The sequence below is a fragment of the Loxodonta africana genome, chromosome 2, assembly GCF_030014295.1.
Source record: "Loxodonta africana isolate mLoxAfr1 chromosome 2, mLoxAfr1.hap2, whole genome shotgun sequence".
NCBI lineage: Eukaryota > Metazoa > Chordata > Mammalia > Proboscidea > Elephantidae > Loxodonta > Loxodonta africana.
The window spans coordinates 88540094-88565245 of record NC_087343.1 but is presented as its reverse complement, the minus strand read 5'-3'; the positions used below and the strand labels follow the sequence as shown (position 1 = coordinate 88565245).

Genomic DNA, 25152 nt, shown 5'->3' with positions numbered 1-25152 from the left:
AAGGTAGGAGAAAAACAAATCTACCACCTCTGAAAGATGAGGGATGAGAGAGGGAAGTGAGGTTTTCTTGGAGGAGTTGATATTTGAACCTTGTATTAAAATGAAAAAAGGGCCCTGTGGCACAATGGTTAAGCTCTTGGCTGCTAACCAATAGGCTGGAGGTTCCCACCCACCCAGTGGCTCTGCAGGAGAAGAGACCTGATAGTCTGCTTCTGTAAACATTATAGCCTTGGAAACGGTTTTACTCTGTCATATAGGGTTGCTATGAGTCGGAATTGACTCGACTGCACACAGCAACACTGAAATGGAAGTAGGTGTTTTCCAGACAAGAAAAGAAAGAGATTTCCAGAAAGTGTGAACAAAGATACAGGATAAACAAAGGAGATATAATAGCTCATGTATATATATGCATATATATATAAAAATATATATAAAAGGTACCCTATAATCCAGAATTCCACTCTTAGGTATATATCCTAGAGAAACATTTGCATGTAAGTGCCAGAAGATATGCACACAAATGCTCACACATGTGTTTTACAACAGTGAATTCCTGAAAACTACTCAAATGTCTCTTGACAGGAGATTGAGCAAATAAGTTATAGAATATTCATGCAATGGAATACTACACAGCTACATACACGCACGAATCTCAAAACATAATGTTGAGCAAAAACACAAGTTGCAAAAGAAGATATACAATGTGACTCTATTTAAAGTTCAAAAATAGGCAAAGCTAGTGATATTGCCCTTACATAATCATGTGATTGTGTGTGTACGAATGGTGCGTCAGTGTATCTGTGTATGTAAACTCATAATAGTTCCGGATCTTATTTGCTATTATATGAAAATGCTTTCAGATTTCTGGTTTCTGTGGTTTTGGCTGTATCACATATAGTGACACAGAAGAGGAACAGGTTTGGTATTAGGCACAATGGGTTCAGTTTTAGACATAAGTATATTTCAAGTGCCTATGGGATTCCTGAATTGTAATAGATGTTGTGTAGGTTAATGATCATATAGGTGCACAGATCAGGAGAGATATCTGGACTAGTTGTAAAGAGACAGCAGTCATTGATGTATCACTGAACATTGAAGACAAACGAGCGAACTAAAGAGCAAATAAATCATGTAATATTCAGTAAATAAGTTAATATGCACTGTGCTTAGGAAAGTGTCTGGCGCACATAGGTAATATAATTTGCAACAAGCCTCCTAATACAGCTACAGAGAAACTCTACTAGAAAAAATAAAAAAAGCTTAGTATGGAATCCTGGGGAACATTAAAACTGCAGGGATAGACAGAGAGAGAAACGAATAAAATAAGAATGAAAAAGAATGATCTAAGAGATATGAGGAGGACCAGGGAGGAGTGTTGTTATAGAAGCCAAGGACCAAGGAAAGAAAAGAAAGTAGTCAATCTTGGTATGTACCAAAGGGATGTCAAGGACACAAGAACTGAAAAAACTGATACATCTGGTAATTTAAAGTGACGTGAAAACTTGCCAAGGGAAGACTAGTGAGTTAACTTTAATGAGGTAAGGTGAAGAGTTCATTGAGATATTTAACTTTTGAGGTTGAAAGAAAATGATCCATCTCTTTTAAAAAAAGTTAAGATAAACATTAGAAAAATAGAAACAGACTGTGTCACTTCCAAGTCATTTGAGAACAAAAAAGAACACAGAACTTGATCAATATAGTCAAAAATTAGGAACGGGGAGGGAAAAAGGAAAAACCAAGAAAGCAAGTATAGTGAACAGAAAAATGTAAAATACGAACATCAGGAATAAGATAAACCATATGATTTACCACGATAAATGTATATGAACTAACACTTAAGTGGTCAAAATTCTCAGACTATATCAAAAAGCAAAATGTGATTGCATAGTTTTTATAAGATATACACCTACACAAAAGATTGAAAATAAAAGGACACTGTGCAAAGATATAATATGTATATCTTAAAACGTACAAAAATAAACAGAAAGCTACTGGCAATGCTCTGATATAGGATTTTTATAAAAACTCATGGAATAGACTACAAAAGCTTCAATAAGTTCTAAAAAGATAATTTGACAGAATATTCTCTTAAGTAAAATTAGAAATTAACATAATGAAGTAAAATTAGAAATTAACAACAAAACTATACATATAAAAAAATATATATATATACATATATATGTGTATATATACATATACATACATTTCTGACACACAGATATGAAAAGCTGTCATTATTTGTTGAGGAAAATATCGCCCACCTAGAAAACTAAACAGAAGCAACTGAAAAACTATTTGCATTTTAAGGGAGTTCAACAAGGTGGCTTGATTGGATAGTTTTACTGCAGAATATTAATAACTGAACAGAAAATATAAAAATAGATCCAGTCACAATAGCAACTAGCCACGTGTGTGACCTTGGACAAATATAACTGGGGAGAATAACAGTATCCACCTTGTAGGAACATTGTGAAGATTATATCAGTTAATATGCAATGTGCTTAGAAAAGTGTCTGGCACGTAATACCATTTGCAACAAGCCTCCTAATACAGCTATCTGGTGAGTAAGAATAGCAGTTATTAAATTCTTATTGACCATGCTATTATTTTAGAAAGTAGCAAAATAGAGTATAAGGAACAATTTTTAGAGACAGGTGGTCCCAGCTCCACCATTTCCTGGCTGTTGGGCAAGTTAACCCTGAATCTGAGCCTATTTATTCACCTGTAACTTTTGGATAAAACACCAACCTCAGAGGCTATTGGGAGGCTTAAAAGCGCTATTAGAATTGGTAAATCCATAGAGACAGAAAGCAAGATGGTGGTTTCCAGGTGATGGGGGGAGGGTAAAATCGGAACTGACTGCCTAATGGGTATCGAGTTTTCTTTTGGGGTGATGATGAAAATGTTTTGGAACTAGATAGAGGTGGTAGCTGTGAATGTACTGAATTACACTGAATTGTCTACTTTAAAAGAATTAATTTTATGTTATGTGAATTACACCTAAACAAAACAATGTCCAAGGAAGCAGCAGTTAAGAAATCAAGAGACACATTTCATTAGGCAAACCTGTGGCAAAAGACATCTTTAAAAATTTAAAAAGCAAAGTTGTCACTTTGAGGACTAAGGCGCGCCTGACCCAAGCCGTGGTCTTTTCAATCCTGTCATATGCATTCGAAAGCTGGACAATGAAGAAGGAAGAAAGGAGAATTGATGCATTTGAATTGTGGTTTTTCTTACTGGCAAAGAATACTGAATATACTGTGGACTGACAGAAGAACAAACAGATCAGTCTCAGAAGAAATTCAACCAGAATGCCGCTTAGATGTGAGAATCTCAAGACTTTGGCTTTCTTACGTTGGACACATCATCAGGAAAGACCAATTGCTAGAAAAAGATAACACGTTTGGTAAAGCAGGGGGTCAGTGAAAATGAAGGATACCCTCAGTGAGATAGATTGACGCAACAGGCTCAAGTATACCAACAATCATGGAGATGGCACAGGACTGGGCAATGTTTTGTTCTGTTACGTGTAAGGTTGCCATGAGTTGGAGCTGATGGTAACCAACAACAAAAACTACAAAAACTATGTATATACATATATACATACATACTTACATATATACACACACGTATATAAACATATATATACAAGAGCTATTATATCTCCTTTGTTTATCCTGTATCTTTGTTCACACTTTCTGGAAATCTCTTTCTTCTCTTCTTGTCTGGAAAACACCTACTTTCATTTCAGTGTTGCTGTGTGCAGTCGAGTCAATTCCGACTCATAGCAACCCTATATGACAGAGTAAAACTGTTTCCAAGGCTATAATGTTTACAGAAGCAGTCTATCAGGTCTCTTCTCCTGCAGAGCCACTGGGTGGGTGGGAACCTCCAGCCTATTGGTTAGCAGCCAAGAGCTTAACCATTGTGCCACAGGGCCCTTTTTTCATTTTAATACAAGGTTCAAATATCAACTCCTCCAAGAAAACCTCACTTCCCTCTTTTATCCCTCACCTTTCAGAGGTGGTAGATTTGTTTTTCTCCTACCTCTGTGTATACCTCCCACTAAGTTTTTTTCTTTCATAGGTCTGACTATCTCATTACATTGTGTTCCTTGAAGGCAGCAACTATATCTTACTTATTTCGTGTATTCACAGCTTGCCCTGTTACACTTGCCACCCATATGCTGGTTCTCTAATACGCCTTTGACTGCTGAAGCTGTAAACCACACTTTAGATAAATTATTTGTGCCCGCTATGAATTATCTGAAATTGAGAAGAACACTCTGAAAGGATGCTGGTATGCTCAGGATTTATTACTGACAAAAAGAACAGGAAATGTTTCTTTTTGGAAGAATGAAATCTCAAACTCTTATTGTCGCAGTCACAGCAAAAATCTAGTAAATGGCCAGTTTTATACCTAGCCACCAAAGCAGGACATTCTGAGATAGCTGTTTTTCTCATGTTAAAATAACAAATATATACAGACATGTTTTACTCCAAAGTCCCTGGATTCCTCCCACCTTATCTCTGGCCTTCTCCTAGGATTGTGGTGAGTCTCAGAGGTGGGTGAGGGATCAAGATAGAAGTGAGGTAAGGGCAATGTACTGGGTGAGAATCAGACCTCAGCACAGGGTAGGACATACCCTATTTGCTAATATTGAAAACAACTATCTAATGATTTGGGTTTTTTTAGGGTATATCAAATCAAACCTTCATGAAATGACCACATAAATTAGCCAAATCAAAATACCCTATACTTTTCTATTAAATAACTAATTGTCCATCATAGCAACCTTAACAGAGTTCTCATTATAAAATAAACTCAATTACAGAAACATGTTTTAAATGGAAAAGTTTTAAATAATATGCTTAAAGATTTGACATCATTAAAGTTAGCACTGTACTTTCAAACTTAATTTTAGTTTCTTTTTTTTTTTAATATTTGACTTTGGAAGAAATGTGAAAAGTAGTCTACAAATTTCTAGTTGACCTTATAAAAACCAAAGCGTCTCCTACGTAAATTAACAGACTGAAGTAACCGGGATTCAGGAAACCAAGTGTTGGGCATTGTCTGGAATTCAGTAAGCCTAGACACTTCATTTCACCGGCCTGAGAAAATGAAAGAACAGAACTTCAAACTTTTTTCTGGTAACTGAAATAGCAAATAAAAGAAGTTGCATTAGTTATTTTTAATTGAATTTCCAAAGATATTTCTTTCTAATGAATGACTTTGCTCTTTAAAATTATCAAATGCAAGAAGAAAATGGAAATAATCTTCCAAAATAAGTACTTTTGAATGAAACAAAGAAAGTAAATAATCAAGAGTGCATGTATTTAATATTTGGTTCTTTCAAGCTAAAATATACTTATATGATTTATAGGTATTGAAAGAAATGGTATTTCCAAAATTTCCCTTTAATATATTGTGAACTTAAAAATAAGATTGTCTAGTTCTGAACAGTTCAATTTCTAAAGTCAACTATTAAGATAAATGTACCCATAGTCTATAATTTTGTCTCTGCTGCTATATTTTATTCAGATACATAATACTGTTCTGGTAATTCAATAGATGATCAATTTAAAAATCTAGATGTGCTTTAAAAAATCAACACCTGAAATACCCTATATTAAACAATATTCGTCCTACATTCATTGCAAGTTTTGAAATGGTATAGGCAGCATTTACTGCCATTGATCTACACCTCTAAGAGTAGAAAACTGTCATCTTAGTAGAAAGTCATTCTCCACAACTGGAATTTTAAGACAGGCCAGCTGCTCTGCTGTTTGGTATACCACAAATGAAGCCTCCTTCCCTAGACCATAAGCTTCTTGTGTCGAGGGACCATGCCTTATTTGACCTGGGTTCTAACTCAATATTCGGCACATAAATGTTTACTGATTGTACGTATTAATGGATAAACAAATGACTGAATAAATGAGACAGACAGGATTAACAAAAAGGCCCAATAAAGTCAAGCAACTTGCCTTAAGCCACACAGACAATAACCTTGGAAATAAGCAGGCAAACAAGTCAGCGGCAGAGTCAGGATTTTAGCCTAGGCTTCCCTGACTCCAAAATCCACACCTTCTTCTATGCTACACCAGTGTATGGGCTCACTAATTCTTACTGTAGAGGATGTTTTTGGTTCTCAGGAAGTCAGCCTGGTGTTGTGTACTGTGTCTCAAAAAGTAGTTCCATAAGACATTCGCTAAATAATGAGATCTGTGATCCAAAATATTTCAAAAATATTTATTTTCCTCCACTATGTCCTCTAAGTATATCATATGCATATTATACATGAAAACCTTTGAAAAGTTCTGCCATAAAAACCTGTTTATTAAATCATGAGTTTAAAAAAACTGAGATACATAAGTGTATATATATATGTGTATCCACGTGCGTTTATGCATACATGTACCTACCTATGTATATATACACATACATACACATGTATATATACATATATACACACACACACGTACATACATGTTTTGTATGTCTAGAATAGCTCCTGAAGGATACATTAGAAGTTGATAATGGCTGACTCTGGGGAGAGGAATCTGGGCTGAGGAAGAGGAGTACCTTTTACTGGATATTCTTTTAATCTGTTTGGATTAAAAAAAAAACATTTTGTACAACCGATACACATGTTGCACAACATAATGAATGTAATTAACATCACTGAATTTTACATGTAAAAATGGTGACGTGGCAAAAGTTTTGTTATAATATTTGTACCACAATTAAAAAAAAAAAAAAACGATGGACACAATAGTGAGTAAGCACATAATCCAAAGTAGAGGTAATGCTGAGCCGCTGAACTCTCCTAAATACGCATGTAGAGCTGCCCTTGTTTGGGGGCTAACAAAACAGGATGCTGTGTTTCACTACAATGGCTCTAAACAGTAAGGTTGTTAAGAACCACAAAGAGTGCTGGCTTCATGGGCATGTAATCTGTGCAGTCACACAGGGCCCCAGGCTTAGAAGGGTCCCGTGCTTGGTGTAATGCTCTGCTGTCAGCATCTTGAAATTCTCAATCATTTTTGAAGAAAAAGGCTCATTTTGCACTGGGCCTATAAATTAGGTAGCCAGGTCCTGGCCATGAAGTTTGAGTGACCCCAGCACACCAGACCCAAACCATGCCTAACCAATTGCTCAGACTGATTCTGGACCAATAAACAACAGAATCTATTTTAACCAATTGTAGACTGATGTATGAAATCATTCCATTCTATTTAGAATGCCAGTTTTTAATCCTTAATTTGCACAATCACCAGTAAACCTCCTTCCTAACATTTAAAAATCACCTATTCAGGGAATTCTTTTTCGCTGGAATTTTTTTTTCTTGGGGGTGAGGGGTTAAAAAAAAACAGCAAATAAATATTTATTTACCTGACAAATAAGCTCAGCTTTGTTAAGCTTTTCTCCTCCTCTACCTCCCCTCCTCCCCACTCTTTTTTTTAATGCTTTGTCTTTGACTTAAGAGAACTCAGTTTCTACTTCAATTTATAGATTTTTCCATTATTTTGGTCCTTGCTAGTAGACTTTATTCTTGGAGCCCTGGTGGCACAGTGGTTAGGAGCTCAGCTGCTAATCAAAAAGTAGTGGTATTAAAATTACTCAGTCTGATTAATTCCTCCTCTCACAAAGCAGGAAATCCGTCATCAGTGCCATGTTATGCTGTGGCTCTACCTTTGGATTTGTATCAATCTCAAATCCTTTCCGGGTATTTCACTGGACTTTCTATGGACAAGTGACTAAGGATGAATCTGAAGTCTGACTTTTTGAAGACAACTTCATAACATCACCAGCATCATCTGACTTTTACATAAAATACATACAGAGGGTCAGCAAAAATGAGGGAAACTCTCTGTGAGATGGATTGACACTGGCTGTAATGATGGGCTCAAACGTACCAAAGATTGTGAGGGTGGTGCAGGACTGGGCAATGTTTTGTTCTGTTATACATAAGACATGGTTCAGAGCAGACTTGATGGCAACTAACAACAACAGCAAAATGAAAAAACCAGGAAATCACCTCTTCACAAACTGTACCAATTCAACTTGGTATTATGGACGAGGAGCCTTGGTGGGGCAGTGGTTAAAAGCTACAGCTGCTAACCAAAAGACTGGCAGTTTGAATCCACCAGCGGCTCCTTGAAAACCCCATGGGACAGTTCTACCCAGTCCTATCGGGTCGCTGTAAATTGGAATGGACTCGACCGTGACAAGTTTTTTTTTTTTTTAATTAACATGAGTGAATATGAAGAGTCACTGTTCAAGTTCTGGGAGATGTTTTAGTCTCTCTTAAAGAATCATGTCAGAAAGGGGTCAGAGCACTGGAAGGAGGAAGACGGAAGTAGCAATCTACAAAATTCTGTGGCTTTTGAACATGAATTAAAAAAAAAATTAATCTTTTTCAGTTCAATTTCTTTATATAACCAGACTGTAAAGTAAAATAATGTATAGGGAGGCAGAATGTTTTTAAAACCAATCAGCATGTTTCACAATTAGTAGCAATTCACTGCGTAGATGAGACAGTATGAGTCACAGAGGATGCAGTCTACGTGCTCAGAATTACTGGAGAAAGATCTATCTAAACTTTTGCCCTTGAAAGGCCTTGTACTTACATATTATGATTCCAATAAAAGCTAAATGTCACTACTAATCTTTTCCTTATCACGTTATAAATATGTAAAATCATCTCAGATGTATTTTAAAAGTCAGTCAAATCTACACAGAAAGCTGTCAAGTACAGCTGTGTGTTATGTTTGCATAACTATGCTCACTTAAGTACACTATTAAGTTTCTCACTGTAAAAATATTTATGATTATATAAATTAGGTACTTTTCTGAGACTCTGAACTGATTTAATATTTATGTTGATGAAGCAGAATAAGTATGTCGAATGGTTCAGTTAGTAGATAACTGATACACTGTGGTCTCATTTTTTCTTCCAAAAGCCCTACTGCAGTCAATGGAGCCCTGGTGGCTCAGTGGTTAAGAGCTCAGGCTGCTAACCAAAGGTTGGCAGTTCAAATTTATCAGCAGTTCCTTGTAAACCTTATGGGGCAGCTCCACTGTGTCCTATAAGGTCACTATGAGTTGGAATCAACTCGATGGCATAGAGCAACAACATTGCAGCCAAGGGCTTAAAAATATAAAGATGAGATTATTTAATTATTATCCTCCAAAATGCATAGAAGAGGAAGCTTTTATATGTCACTGAGAAATATCATTAAAAGGTTTAATGAAATCAATTTAATAAAAGCACTGCTTTAATTTGCCAAAATGCAGGATTGGTAGAGGCATTTTAATTATTATGCCTTTAACATACAAATGCAATAAATAACAAATTTAACAGTTCAGACAGCCATTGTTATCTAACTCATCTTATTTTGCTATTAAAAGAAAGCTATATGTCTCAGCACTGATTATCTGTCATCTGAACTATATAACTATTAACTTTTCTCCTTGCCTTTCATTTCTTTCTCCTCTAGTCCATTTTCCACACTGTTGCCAATTAGTTATCTTTCTACTACACAAATCTGGTCATTACTTTCAACTCCTACAGGGCTATAAGTGAAACTCCCTTGGGATAGCAAACAACACACTGCATAATTTATAGCTTCATGTCTACCAGTCTGGCTAAAACTATTCAATGCTTTTCCACACCAAACTTTTCATCCACAAAGGGCACAATTCTCTCTTTGTCTCTGTACTTTTGTACACAGTTTCCTCTGCTTGGGGCCTCCTTTCTGACCATTTTTACTTAGAAGCCTCCTACTCATCCTTCAAAGCCAAGTTCAAATGTCACTGCTTCTGTGAAGCCTTCCATGACTCTCCCAGGCAGAGAAAATCATTATCTCTTATTCTCCCAAAGCATACCTTAAATTAAGTAGGTTTGCTCCAGTTACCAGGGCTTGTAATAAACCACTCCAAATTTAATGGCATAAAATGATCATTTTATTATGGTCACATTTTCTGTGAATTAGGAATTGGGAAAGGGCACAATGTGAATTGCTTGTCTCTGTTCTACCATGTCTAGGTCTCAGCTGGTAATACTATGAAGGTTCGGGGTGACTGGATGTCTGAGAACTGGAATCACCCAAAAGGTCATTTACTGATATCTGGTACTTGGGGTAAGAGAACTCAAAGTCTAAGACTGGCTACTGGAAAGTCTACATGTGACCTTTAATGTGGCTTGGCTTTCTCACAGAATGGTAACCTCAGGAAGTCAGGCTTCTTATACAAAAGGTTAGGGCTATAAGCAGGAGGTTGCCTTTTCTGACCTAGCCTAGAAAATCTCACAGCATCACTTCTGCCACATTCTATTGGTTACAGGTAAGTAAAAACCCACCCTGATTCAAGGGGAGGGGACACAGAACCCACTTCTCAATGGAAGGGGTGTTGGCCAGTCTTTAATTCTGCACATCTTTGTCACCTATATTGTAAGCAACTAGAAAGCAGGTGCTTTGATTAGAATAATTGTTTCATTGAGAATGTAGCACAATTCCTTAGAATAAGGGACTATTTGTTGAATAAATTGACTAAAAAATCTCTTGCTGAAGGCATTTAACTTTTTTTCTCTTAGAGTTGAGCGTGAAAAAAAAGCTATAGATAGTTTCTTATATGGTTGACATAAAGTAAAATCCATTTCAGATCAGAAAGACAACAATAGACTTTTTAGAAATACCATTAGCTAAAATAGATTTAAAACTCTTTAATTGTTCGGCAAGTAATTCTAAATTCTGACAATTACTGCTGGCCAGTAGTTCCTTCACTTTCCATTATGAGGCTACTAAATTATTTCTTTTTCGAAGTAGTTTTGCATAGTTATCAATTTATATGATTAGAAGTTCAAGCTAATACCACTAGCTTAGTTATAGGCCACTTTCCAGGAATATTTGGGAAGGGAGAGTTGTGGCTAAATGAATGATGTTTCAACTAACATGGCTAAAAGCCTCATTATGAAATGCTAGTTAACTTCTAAGCATACACACTCAGAACCCAATTACAGTACTGGAAGACTTGAGTTAAATAGATTTTCTATTAACTCACATTTCATTAAATAATAATAAATACTATTACTTAGTAATTATTATTATTATCTCAGTTTTAGGAATTTTAATCAGTTTAAACCTCTTCTATCTGGCTATTGGAAACAATACGGGAAAATAAGCAGCCACACTTGCCTTAACGCAAGCGAAAGTCAAAGCCGAAACCAAATCTTCAGCACTACACATCCTTTATTCTGAAAAGAAAGCGTAGCCCCCTTATCAACAGCGAATCACCGATCATTAGCCATTACAGAGATGCAAATCAACACAGAAAACAACAAGTGCCAGTGAGGTTGTGGGGGGATCAAAACCGCTTATACATTGCTGATGGGATTGTAAAATGGTAAAACCACTCTGGAAAACAGTATAGTGTTTTTTCCTCAAAAAGTTAGAAATATCTTATGATTCAGCCATCTTGCTCCTAGGTATAATATCCTAGAGATAAAACAGCAGTAACATGGACAGACATATGCACACCTATGTGCACCGCATCATTATTCATAACAGCAAAAAGATGGAAACAACCTAAGTGTCCCTCAATGGATGAATGGATTAAAAAATTGTGGTACAAACATCCGATGGAATACTATGCAACTATAAAGAATAATGAGGAGTCCACAAAACATATTATAACATGGACGAATCTGGAGGACATTCTGCTGAGTGAAATAAGTCAATCACAAAAAGACAAATATTGTGTGGTCCCACTATTATAAAAAGTCTAGAATTGATATACACACAGAAAGCAAAATTCTTTGATGGTTACCAGGGATGAGGAAGTGGGAAGGGGAATCAAATCACTTTCTAGGTAGCAGATACTTGTTACTTTTGGTGATGGAAAGGCAATCCCAAATATGGGTGAAGTCAGCACAACTTGACCAAGGTAAATAAAGATACTAAGAAGTACATGAAAAAATGGGATACTTTTGGTAAATGCTGTAACAACAGTAAAAACAACCAAAAAATATGTATGTGGTTATGTAGGTAGATATGGATGCATATATGTTTACATTGTTGTTGCTGTTGTTAGGTGCTGTCGAGTTGGTTCTGAGTCATAGTGACCCTATTTACCACAGGATGAAACATTGCCTGGTCCTGTGCCATCCTTACAATCGTTGTTATGCTTGAGCCCATTGTTGCAGCCACTGTGTCAATCAATCTCGTTGAGGGTCTTCCTATTTTCTGCTGACCCTGTACTCCGCCAAGCATGATGTCCTTTTCCAGGGACTGATCCCTCCTGACAACATGTCCATATTATGTAAGATGCAGTCTCACAAACCTTGCTTCTAAGGAGCATTCTTGCTGTACTTCTTCCAAGACAGATTTGTTCATTCTTTTGGCAGTCCATGATATATTCAATATTATTCACCAGCACCACAATTCAAAGGCATCAATTCTTCTTTGGTCTTCCTTATTCATTGTCCAGCTTTCACATGTATATGAGGTGATTGAAAATACCATGGCTTGGATCAGGTGCACCTATCTTCAAGGTGACATCTTTGCTTTTCAACACTTAAAGAGGTCCTTTGCAGCAGATTTTCCCAATGTAATGCATCTTTTGATTTCTTGGCTGCCGCTTTCATGGGTGTTGATTGTGGATCCAAGTAAAATGAAATCCTTGAGAACTTCAATCTTTTCTTCATTATCATGATGTGTCTTACTGGTCCAGTTGTGAAGATTTTTATTTTCTTTATGTTGAGGTGTAATCCATACTGAAGGCTGTGGTCTTTGATCTTTATTAGTAAGTGCTTCAAGCCCTTTTCACCTTCAGCTAGCAAGGTTGTGTCACCTGCATAAAGCAGGTTGTTAGTGAGCTTTCCTCAAATCCTGATGCCCCAATTCTTCTTCATATAGTCCAGCTTCTTGGATTATTTGCTCAGCAAACAGACTGAATAGGTATGGTGAAAGGATACAGCCCTGATGCACATCTTTCCTGACTTTAAACCACTCGGTAGCCCCTTGTTCTGTCCGAACAACTGCCTTTTTATCTATGTAAAGGTTCCTCATGAGCACAGTTAAGTGTTCTGGAATTCCCATTCTTCTCAATGTTATCCATAATTTGTTATGATCCGCACAGTCAAATGTCTTTGCATCGTCAATAAAACACAGGTAAACATCCTTCTGGTATTCTCTGCTTTCAGCCAGGATCCATCTGACATCAGCGATGATATCCTTGGTTCCAGGTTCTCTTCTGAATCCAGCCTGAATTTCTGGCAATCCCCTGTCAATATACTGCAGCAGCTGCTTTTGAATGATTCTCAGCAAAATTTTGCTTGTGTGTGATATTAATGATATTGTTCAATAATTTCCACATTTGGTTGGATCACCTTTCTTGGGAATAGGCATAAAAATGGAACTCTTCCAGTTGGTTGGCCAGGTAGGTATAATTGTGTATAGGGAGGTATACGTGAGTCACATGGTATGTATAGGCATATCTGTAGGCATATGTACACACCTGTTTATGTGTGCTGCATATATATCCACATAAATTACAAACCACATAGGGGGCACAGTTACACAGGCTTCCTAAATAACTTCCAGGATTGGTTTACTGGGTTAGAAGGCTTGGAACCACAGTCTCAGGGAACAGCTTAGTCAATTGGAATAACAAAATTCAGAAAGATAATGTTCTACATCCTAGTTTGGTGAGTAGCATCTGGGGTCTTATAGAAGCTTGCGAGTGGCCATCTAAGATACAACTATTGGTCTCTATTCATATGGAGCAAAAGGAATGAAAGAAAGCAAAAGTTCAAAGAAGAAACTAGTCCAGGAGACTAACAGCCCACAAGAAATACAGCCTCTTCTAACCCAAGACCAGAAAAACTAGATGGTGCCCAGCTACCACTACCAACTGTTCTGACCAGGGATGCACTAGAAGGTCCTCGATAGAATGGGAGACAAATGTAGAACAAAACTCAAATTTCTTAAAAAGGTCAGATCTACTGGGCCGATAGAGACTAGAAGAACCTCTGAGACTACTGCCCTAATATACCCTTTGAACTTGGAATTGAAGCTATTCCTGCAGGTCACCTTTCATTCAAATAATAAATTTGCTTATAAAATAAACAATATCACCCATGAGTAATGTGCTCCCTTAAACAACTAACTATATGAGACCAAAAGGTCAACATTTACCCAAAATGAGGGGAAGTGAAGCTAGGTCAATGGAAACAACAAACAGATTGAAATAATAAGAATGCTGACACATTCTAAAAATTGTAACCAATGGCACAAAACAATTTCTATAAAAATTGTTAAAGGGGAACCTAATTTGCTGTGTAAATTTCCATCCAAATCACAATAAAATATTATTTAAAAAAAAACCCCAAAAAAGCAGTGAATTACCGCCATCAATCTCACAATCAATGACCAGTCAAGGAGAATCAGGTTTCAGAAATCAGAAACCATATATACAAATTAAAATGTTACACCAAGAAATTCTAACACTTATTTAAAATTAGAAAAGTTGTCATCTATAAACTTAGCTGCTGCCCCAAAAGACAACCATGAAAACTGAACAAACTATAAACATGTATGCAATATATTTAGCTAGAGTCTACATAGTCTGATCACAATTTCCCTTAAAAAAAAAAAAAATTATACACACACACACAATATCCTCCAAAGTTCTCTCAAAGTTTTACTAGGCCAGTATGGGTGGGCAAGCAGAGAAAATCCTAAATCTTAATTATTTTAAATGGTTGTGTATTTACAGAGTATTATTCTACTGTTTTCTGTAAAAAAAAAAAAGCCACATTTGTCATATTGTAAAAGAACAAAGACTTTTGATATTTCTTATTTGATTACTAAACACTTTACTATAACTAAGAAATATGAAAGTGATTAGAAGGAACTATTTAAGAATCCCATTTATAAGTGCGTAAGCTCCCAGAAGGCAGAAACTATGGTTTTCTCTTTATGTCTATTTTGCCACTAACAGAAGATTTTCAGCGTTAAGCGTGTTGTTTATTAAAAGTTTGTTTTTGAACTTAACCTTAGGGTACATCTTTCAGAAATGTTATGAGTAACAGATTTTCCCAGAGCAGTCCACAAAACAATTTATCCCATGGTATAGATGATGAACTATTAGAAGTAATCATGAGAACAAATATTGCATGATATCACTTACACAAAGTATTGAGAATAGGCAAATGTACAGAGGTAAAAGTAAATCAGTGGTTACCAGGAGCTGGGGGAGGGAGGGATGGGAAGATACTGCAATGATATTTCCCTTTTAGGTGACAAAAAATTTGAAGGGGGTGGTGGTTGCAAACATTATGAATGTAAATTAACATCACTGAACTGTACACTTAAAAATGGACAGAATGGCAAGTTGTGTTTTATATACATTGTAACACAATAACATTTTAAATAATGGGTTTTAAGTTCCAAGTCTAGATGCCAAGAACATGTTTCCTTATAGGCTTATTTGAATTTGATGATTATATATATATATTCTCATGTTACACATAAGCCACTATTTGATAATGTGTATTTACTACTATAGTAGATCCTCATAACCCTTGAAGAGATACATAGCTGTTAATGACAGAAATAATTTTTTTTCTCATAAAGAAAATGGAGTTGATCACTGTATCAAGTCATTGAACACTTAAGGGAAGTGTTTATTTGTATTCTTAAGAATTTTATTAAACTAACAACAGATCCTATTAGAAATCCAGACATACCCAATCCCAATATCCAAAATTAAGTAGCGTGGATGAGAAGGGCTATTTACATATTCACAATGTCCATGCTAGGTCCAAAATTCTATTACTGTATTCTTGGGATAGGAAAGAATATTGTAGGTTTTAGGATTTATCCAAAGTTATAAATCTAGATTCTATGTATTATTTGCTCTTCTTAATTTATTTTGGGTGTTGAATCATGATTAAATATTCGTTGGGGTGAAATAGTTACTACTTAAAAATAGACATTCAGTAAAAACAAATAATAAATGTTCTGTATCACTTCTTTTCACCACGTGTCTGTCAGTTTGTCCTACTGTGGTGGCTTGCATGTTGCTGTGATTCTAGAAGCTATGTAACTGGCATTTCAAATATCAGCAGGGTCACCCATGGCAGACAGGTTTCAGCAGCACTTCCAGACCAAGACAGACTAGGAAGAAGGACTTGGCAGTCCACTTCTGAAAAAATTGGCCAGTGGAAACCTTATGAATGAATAGCAGTGGAACATTGTCTGGTATGGTGCGAGAAGATGAGCCCCTCGGGTTGGAAGGCACTGAAAATACCACTGGGGAAGAGCTTACTCCTGAAAGTAGAGTTGACCTTAATGACATGGTTGGAATCAAGTTTTCAGGACCTTCATTTGCTGGGGTGGCACGACTCAAAATGAGAAGAAACAGCTGCAAACTCATTAATAATCAGAACATAGAATGTACAAAGTCTGAATCTAGGAAACTGGGAGTTGTCAAAAATGAAATGGAACCCATAAACATCAAAATCCTAGGCATCAGTGAGCTGAAATGGACTGGCATTAGCCATTCTGAATTGGACAATCATATGGTTTACTATGCTGGGAATGACAAATTAAAGAGGAATGGCATTGTGTTCCTCATCAAAAAGAACATTTCAAGATCTATTCTAAAGTAAAATGCTGTCAGTGATGGGATGATATCTATATGCCTACAAGGAAGACCAGTTAATACAACTATTACTCAAGTTTACACATCAATCACTAACACTAAAGATGAGAAAATCGAAGATTTTTACCAACTTCTGCTCTCTGAAATTAATCAAACGTGCACCCAAGATGCCTTGATAATTACTGTTGATTGGAATGCAAAAGTCAGAAATGAAGAAGGATCAGTATGTGGAAAATATGGCCTTAGCGATACAAATGATGCTGGAGATCATTTGATAAGAGTTTTGCAAGACCAATCACTTCTTCATTGCAAATATTTTTTTTTTCACCAACATGAACGATGACTATACACATGGACTTCACCATATGGAATATACAGGAATTGAATTAACTACATCTGTAGAAAGAGATGATGGAAAAGCTCAATATCATTAGTCAGAACAAGGCTAGGGGCTGACTACAGAACAGACCATCAATTGCTCTTATGCAAGTTCAAGCTGCAGCTGAAGAAAATTAGAACAAGTCCATGACAGCCAAAGTGTGAACTTGAATATATCCCAATGAATTTAGAGACCATCTCAAGAATAGATTTCATGCACTGAACACTAATGACTGAAGACCAGACCAGTTGTGGAATGACATCAAGGAAAAAAATCACTAAAAGACAGGAAAGAAAGAAAAGGCCAAAATGGACATCAGAAGAGACTCTGAAACTTGCTCTTGAACATAGAGTACCTGAAGTGAAAGGAAGAAGTGATGAAGTAAAAGAGCCAAAGAGAAGATTTCACAGGGCAGCTCGAGAAGGCAAAGTATCATAATGAAATGTGCAAAGACCTAGAGTTAGAAAACCAAAAGGGAAGAACATGCTCAGCACTTCTCAAGCTGAAAGAACTGAGCAAAAAATTCAAGCCTTGAGTTGCAATATTGAAGGATTTTATGGTGAAAATATTAAATGACGCAGGAAGCATCAAAAGAAGATGAAAAGAACACACTGAGTCACAGTACCAAAAAGAATTGGTCGATGTTCAATCATTTCAGAAGGCAGCATATGATCAAGAACCGATGGTGTTGAAGGAAGAAGTCCAAGCTGCACTGAAGGGAGTGGAGAAAAACAAGGCTCTGGGAATTAACGGAATACCAACTGAGATGTTTCAACAAACAGATGCAGCGCTCGAGGTACTCAGTTGTTCATGTCAAGAAATTTGGAAGGCAACTTCCTGGCCAATGTACTGGAACAGATCCATATTTGTGCCCATTCCAAAGAATGGTCACTCAACAGAATGCAGAAATTATCGAACAATATCATTAATATCACACGCAAGTACAATTTTGCTGAAGATCATTCAAAAGTGGTTGCAGCTGCACATCAACAGGGACCTGCCAGAAGTTTAAGCCTGATTCAGGAGAGGACGTGGAACCAGGGATATTGTTGCTGGGGTCAGACAGATCTTGGCTGAAAGCAGAGAATACTAGAAGGATGTTTGCCTGTGTTTTCTTGACTATGCAAAGGCATTTGACTGAGTGGATTATGAAAAATTAACGATAACATTGCAAAGAATGGGAATTTCAGAATACTTAATTGTGCTCATGAGTAACCTGTACCTAGGTCAAGAGGCAGTTGTTCGAACAGAACAAGGAGATATTGCATGGTTTAAAATCAGGAAAGGTGTACATCAGGGCTGTGCCCTTTCACCATACTTATTCAATCTATATGCTGAGCAAATAATCTGAGAAACTGGTCTATATAAAGAATGCGGCATCAGGATTGGAGGAAGACTCATTAACAACCTGCGATATGCAGATGACACAACCTTGCACAAAGTGAAGAGGACTTGAAGCACTTATGACGAAGATCAAAGACTACAGCCTTCAGTATGGACTGCACCTCAACATAAAGCAAACAAAAATCGTCACAATTGGGCCAATAAGCAACATCACGACAAACAGAGGAAAGACTGAAGTTGTCAAGGATTTCATTTTACTTGGATCCATAATCAACAACCATGGAAGCAGCAGTCAGGAAATCAAACAGTTTATTGCATTGGGCAAATCTGCTTCAAAAAAAAAAAAAAAAAGACCTCTTTAAAGTGCTGAAAAGCAAATATCTCACTTTGAGGACTAAGGATCACCTGACCGAAGCTGTGATACTTTCAATCATCTTATATGCATGAGAAAGCTGGACAATAAATAAGGAAGACTGAAGAATAATTGATGCCTTTGAATTATGGTGTTGATGAGTATTAAATATACCATGAACTGCCAAAAGAATGAACAAATCTGTCTTGGAAGAAGTATAGCCAGAATGCTCCTTAGAAGCAAGACTGGTGAGACTTTGTCAGATATACTTGGGACATGTTATCAGGAGGGGCCAGTCCCTGGAAAGGGACATTATGCTTGGTAAAGTAGAAGATCAGCAAAAAAGAAAACCTTCAATGAGATGGATTGACACAGTGGCTGCAACAATGGGCAAAAGCATAACAATGATTGTGAGGATGGCACAGGACCAGGTAGCATTTCGTTCTGTTGTACATAGAGTTGCTGTCAGTCGGAATTGACTTGATGGCACTGAACAACAACAATCACTTCTTAAGACAACTAGAGTCTCAAATATAGAAATTCTAAATCCTATACAGATTGTACTGGATACTAGCAACAATATTATTTATTTTTTTGTATATAAAGCATATGAACATTATAAAAATTCAGGAAAAAAATACAGAAAACAACATATATAGTATACATACAGTATTTTAAGTAATTCTATATATTGTTTTCTGTATTTTTCTAAATTTTTTAAATATATAAAATTTATATATACATACACATACAATATTTTAAAGTATTTATAGTATGAAAAATATTTTGCATTATTTTTCCTCTTAATTTGTCAAGAGATTTTTTCTATGTTAATAATTATTGCTGTGTTGTTAGGTGCTGTTGATTTGTTTCTAATGGCTGTATAGTAGTCCCTTAAATCAAGTTATCATAAAATTATAACTGATTCTTGATCCATAGTGAAAAATTATAAACAATTTAAATGTCTATTATAAAACTCATTTCAATGAACATCCTAGAATATACTCCTTCTTAGGTAATTTTCTTCAGGTAAAAAGATCTATTTAATTCTAAATGAAAATGGCTGACTACATCACTATAGTTCCTGAAAGTTCTTACTCTTAGGAATGTGAGAGAAATTCAGCTTATAAGCAAGAGAGTAGCATATATGCTTTTTAATTATTTTAAAATTAAACATATATATATGGAAATTAAGGTATTTTTATGGATGCTCTGCTATATGATGTGATTTTTATCACAGAAGATTAAAAGTACCAAATGGAGTTACAAAAATGTTACTGGGAACAATTACTGTCCATATAATCCCGAAAGAAATGATTAAAACTTGGGGAGAGTAAAGAGAATATTTAGTAAAATACTTGTATATTACCAAAATAGGGAGTAATTAGAAATTCTTTAGTCTTCTTTCTGAAGACCATCCCCCTTTACTTCTCAGTAATAAAAAATTTCAATAGTACACATCACAGGTGGACCTCATACCTATTATACACGGATTGCTATTTTCGTTCACTTTTCCTGAGGAAATTACGTTAGGTGATGTGATCTGTTACAGGCTCTAAGTGTTTTGTGTCTGCTAGTGCAAGTGTGTGGGCCAAACTCTCTATCCATCGCGTGAAATAAATGCTGTTATTACTTTGCAAATAAGGCAAACAGGTATATTTCACAGGGTTTCAAGAGTCAGAGCCCAGTGTACGCGGAAAATAAGCAAAGGGGCCAAAAAAACAAACAAAAAAGTCAAAAGTAACTCATGCACTGAAAAATGTTTATTCGTTATGTTAACTGATATTTTAATCCAATATAGATAATTATACTTTGATATCACCCTGATATTTTACAAGGAAAAATATGACTTTTTTAGGAGAGTACCCTGACCTTTCTCTGTGCAAATAAAAATTCTAACTGGATGTTTTAGATCTTTGCATACAGCCTAGAGTTTTCCTGCATGTTCCTTTTGAATCCAATATCCAAAATTCTGTTGGAAATCTACTCGAAGTTGCTTATCGATTCCCAGTAATAACAACTAACATTTCTCAAATGTTCCCCTTATGTGAGGCACTGTGTTAAGCTCCTTATTGGTGCAGTTGTCACAATAACCCTATGTTCTGTTATAGTTTCTGTTTTCCAGAAAACAAAAGCTTGGCCATTTGAATGACTCACCCAAGTTCTCACAACTTATAAATGGTTAAAGCAGGATACGAACTCAGGTCTGTCTGCCTCCTAAGCCTGTGCTCTTAACCTTTGACCTTTTTTCTTTTGCCATCAATGTCCTTTTTCATTATTATGTGTCCAAATTCTGTCTATGCTTGAAGGCTCAGCTGAAATGCTACATTTCTCATAAAGCTTGCCTTGAACTCTGCCTCTTTAAAAATTCCGCATCACACATCACTGAAGAATTATTCTAACAAAAGGTAAACTAATTCTGCTCAAAACAATATAGTTTGATTCGTTACCTGGCTAATTATAATGTGTGAAATTGAAAACAGAGCCAATTTACAGCAAATACCTCTTAAACTACAAAAGGTGTTTACAGGCAGATTATAAACTCTGTTTTTCCTTAAAGTCATTAACGTCATCATAATGATTGACAAATACTTAGCCAGCACTTGAAAGTGAATTATGCCTTACTGGACGTTGTCTGTGTAATATTAAATTGACGTGGTCACTGCCCTCTTGGAGCTTACAATCTAAAACAGATGTCATGGTATAAACAAACATAAAAAGAGATAAAGGTTCCTACACACAACTGTTCAAAGATTGAAATATTTATATTATGTTCTGGTCACAATGCAAGTGTTCTTTGTGTGTATGTGCAGAAGGTTGAAATGTTCATGTTCAGGAAGGGTCGAGGTAAGGATTTTTCAAATTTAGGTTTTGTGTGTATAAGAAAGAGGGCAACAGCCCACATCTGTGCAATTGGAACTTTATTAGAAGAGTATAGATGTCAATCACCACAGAATAACCACTGTACACATGTGAACCAGATGCTGCCATGTAAAATAACCCAGGGTGTTTCACAGATGAATCACTGAAAACGTAATTACACATCAGTCCTAGTTTATTGGTAACAGGTCCACTTATGTAGAAGCCATATGGTACTATCGATCCTGAAGTAGTGCAAAATACAAAAATGGGTACTTTGAGAGGTTCAAATATAAACTTTACTTCTGCCGCTTTGTCTCTATTATCTTTGTGGCAAGGTAAGTGATGATTACATGTTTTCAGTCAAATGTCTCTGCGACGGATGTCTGCTGCTGCCGCTTAGTAGTAAAAGGTCATGCCAATAAAGTTTATATTATATCCCCTTCTTTTGAAAAGACTTTATTTCAACAGAAAATAAAATGCTTAGTGGACATACAACTCTCACTTATCGATAAATTAATGCCTATTAGAGTAAACATTCAAATATTTCAGAGTGTGAGCTCTGTAATTAAACTCTGAGGAATGTTTTCAGTTACATACAGTTGATTAAATACATATAGATTCATTGCAGATAAACAAAGCACACACAAAAGCTGTCAAACAGCATCTATGTTTTACCACATTGATTCTCTGAGCTCCAAGGGTCACCAGTCTGTGTTTCATAAAGCTGTCGACCTATTTACATAATCGATTTTCTTGTTTTCTTCACGTGTCGCAACACTATCTGACAGATAGAAATGCAACTCTTTAGTCAGCAAAGGCTTTTAAGAGGATTTCAATTTTCTGCTTCAAAGAGACTCTTTAAAACAAAGAAAATGAGCACACCAAAGCTGACTCTATAGAACACTTTGGTTAGGAAATTATTCTAGCAGGCACATAGCATTAACAGTGTCTAGAAAATTCTATCTAACCATCCCTGATGTCATTTAACTCTGACGTAGGGACAGTTTTAAGGATTCTCAAATAACCTAGGCCCTAGGAACTTAAAATTTAGCAGTATTTTAATGCTTCAGGTTGGGACTTTCTTTTGTTTATTGTTTGGTCATACAGTAAAAAAAGTCCCGACAGGTAGATCTTGCTAGGTCTTTCTCCCCAGCACTAAAAGGTTTTCTTACCAGTATTAAAAGGAAAATCCTAAATCTGTTATCTTAAATCACTCCTAATGGTCTTAATTATTTAAAAAGTATATTTTATATATTCAAAATGATATGTGTAACATATATTTAAGTTATGAAGCATAATACAATCAAACTCCTGCAATGTTACCATCTAACTTAAGAATTCAAAATTACCAATTTGGATACATCCAACATGCTCCTTCTCCAACCTGCTCCCCCTGCCTCCCCACAGAGGTATAACCCTATCCTATATTGTGTGATAACCATTTCCTTGCTATAAAAAGAGACGTTTCACTACCTATGTACATATTCCTAAGTAATACCTTGAATATATTCTGCTTTATGTTTGAGCTTTATAAAAAATAAAATTACACTGTGGCTGGCCTTTTGTAACTTGTTTCTTCCACTCAAGATTATTAACTATGATTAATGCATACAATTCATGTTCACTGCTGTATAACATTGCATTTGTGATTTTATATATATACATATACATACATATATTACTAAAACAAACAATGCTGCTATGGACATTCTTAAGCAATTTTTCTGGAGCACAGTTGCTGGAGTTTTTCTGCAGTAAAATGTTCAGGAGTTGAATTGGGTCATACAGTATGTGAATGCTGCCCTAGTGGTGCAGTGGCTAAGGGTTTGGCTGCTATCCAAAAGGCTGGCAGTTTGAATCCACTAGCCATTCCTTGGAAACCCTACGGGGAAGTTTTACTCTGTTCTATAGAGTTGCTATGAGTCAGAATTGACTTGACAGCAATGGGATTTTGTTTGTTTGTTACGTGAATTTTCAACTTTACATAATGATGCCAAATTATTTTTCAAAGCGTTTGGATTAATTTTCACTCCCATTAGCAGTGTGTCAGAGTTCTTGGTGAACCTCTTCAGCATTTGACAGTGTCAGAACTTTAAATTTTTGCCCAAATGATGTAAAATAGTCTCTCTTTGTAATATTAAAAAATGACATTTATGTTGACAAATTCGCTGGAACAGTACCATTTGAAAGATCAGCTGTCAGTATGATGTTACTATTATCACTGAATACAATAGTGAGTATTTGGGGGGCATAATTATCCTTATAAACCTTCTCTCACTTAACTACAATTAAAAAAAAAAACAAAAAACTGTTGCTGCCAAGTTGATTCCGAGTCATGGCAACTTCATGTGTGTCAGAGTAGAACTGTGCTTCACAGGCTTTTCAATGGCTGATCTTTTGGAATAGCAGATTACCTGGCCTGATTGCCAGCCCCTTCTGGGTGAACTCAAAATTCCACATTTTTGGTTAGCAGCTGAGTGCTTAACCATTTGTGCCACTCAAGAGCAATACAAGGATCAAAATCAGAAAATTAACGTTGATATATTACGGTCATCTAATCTTTGGTCTCTATTCACGCTTCCAATTGTCCCAGTAATATCCTATATAGCAAAAGGATCCAGTTCAAAACCACGTTACTTAGTTGTCGCGTCTCTTTAGTCTTCTTCCTCACTCATTTCTCGAGGTGCTTTTGATGATTACTGACCAGTTATATTGTAGATGTTGGTGTAAGGTGTTATCAAGTCAGTTCCGATTCACAGTGACCCTATTTATAACAGAATGAAACATTATTTGGTCTTGTGCGAGTCTCACAATAGTAGGTATGTTTGAGCCCATTGCTGAATGTACCTTCATTTGAGTTTGCTTGATATTTCCTCATAATTAATGCTCTCATAATTAGATTCAAGTTGGCAGGACTATCATGTAAGTGTTGTGTGTTCTTACTGCTGTATTCTATCAGGTACTACATGGTTTCAATTTGTCCCATTACTGATGAGTGCTTTGATGACAAGGTGATATCTGCCATGCTTCTCTACTGTAAAGTTTCTCCCTTTGTATTAACAAGTGTTTTGTAGAGGAGTAATGAAGTTGACCATCTTTTCCATGCCTAAAAGCTATTTGTGTGCTGCTGCTTCTATGAAATGCCTGCTTAAGACTTTGGCTCATTTTTCTATTGGTTTGCCTTTTTTTTTTTAATTGATTTACAGGAGAACACACATTCTTTGTCAGTTACATATGTTGTAAATATTTTCTCTAAGTATGTAGTTTACCCTTTTCTTTATGATAGCTTTTGATAAACAGAAGTTCTTTAATTCAATGTGGTCAAATTTACACATCTCTTCTTCTATGGGTTGCACTCTTCCAGTCTTATTTAAGAAATTCTTTTCTTCCTTAATATCTTAAAACATTCTCCTGAATTTTCTTGTAAAAGCTTTAAACTATTACCTTTTAGATTTACATATTTTAATTCACTTGAAATTTATTTCCATGTAGGTATGAGGAACGGATCACTTTTCTTATTTTTCAAAGAAAAAACCAATTATTCTAG

The 25152-nt window shown here is 35.9% G+C and overlaps 1 protein-coding gene across 9 annotated transcripts in view; it reads right to left on the bottom strand.

Moving 5' to 3' along the window:
- Positions 1-25152, bottom strand: part of XRCC4 (X-ray repair cross complementing 4) — a 342053-nt gene that overhangs the window by 35891 nt on the left and 281010 nt on the right. The window contains exon 10 of one of the 9 annotated variants that reach the window (XM_064273800.1): positions 19553-24369. The exons of the other annotated variants lie outside the window; for them this stretch is intronic. Within the exon in view, the coding sequence (XP_064129870.1) occupies positions 24348-24369 (22 nt within the window). The 3' untranslated portion in view covers positions 19553-24347. Of the gene's footprint in view, positions 1-19552; positions 24370-25152 lie in introns of those variants that run through there. 9 annotated transcript variants of the gene reach the window in all.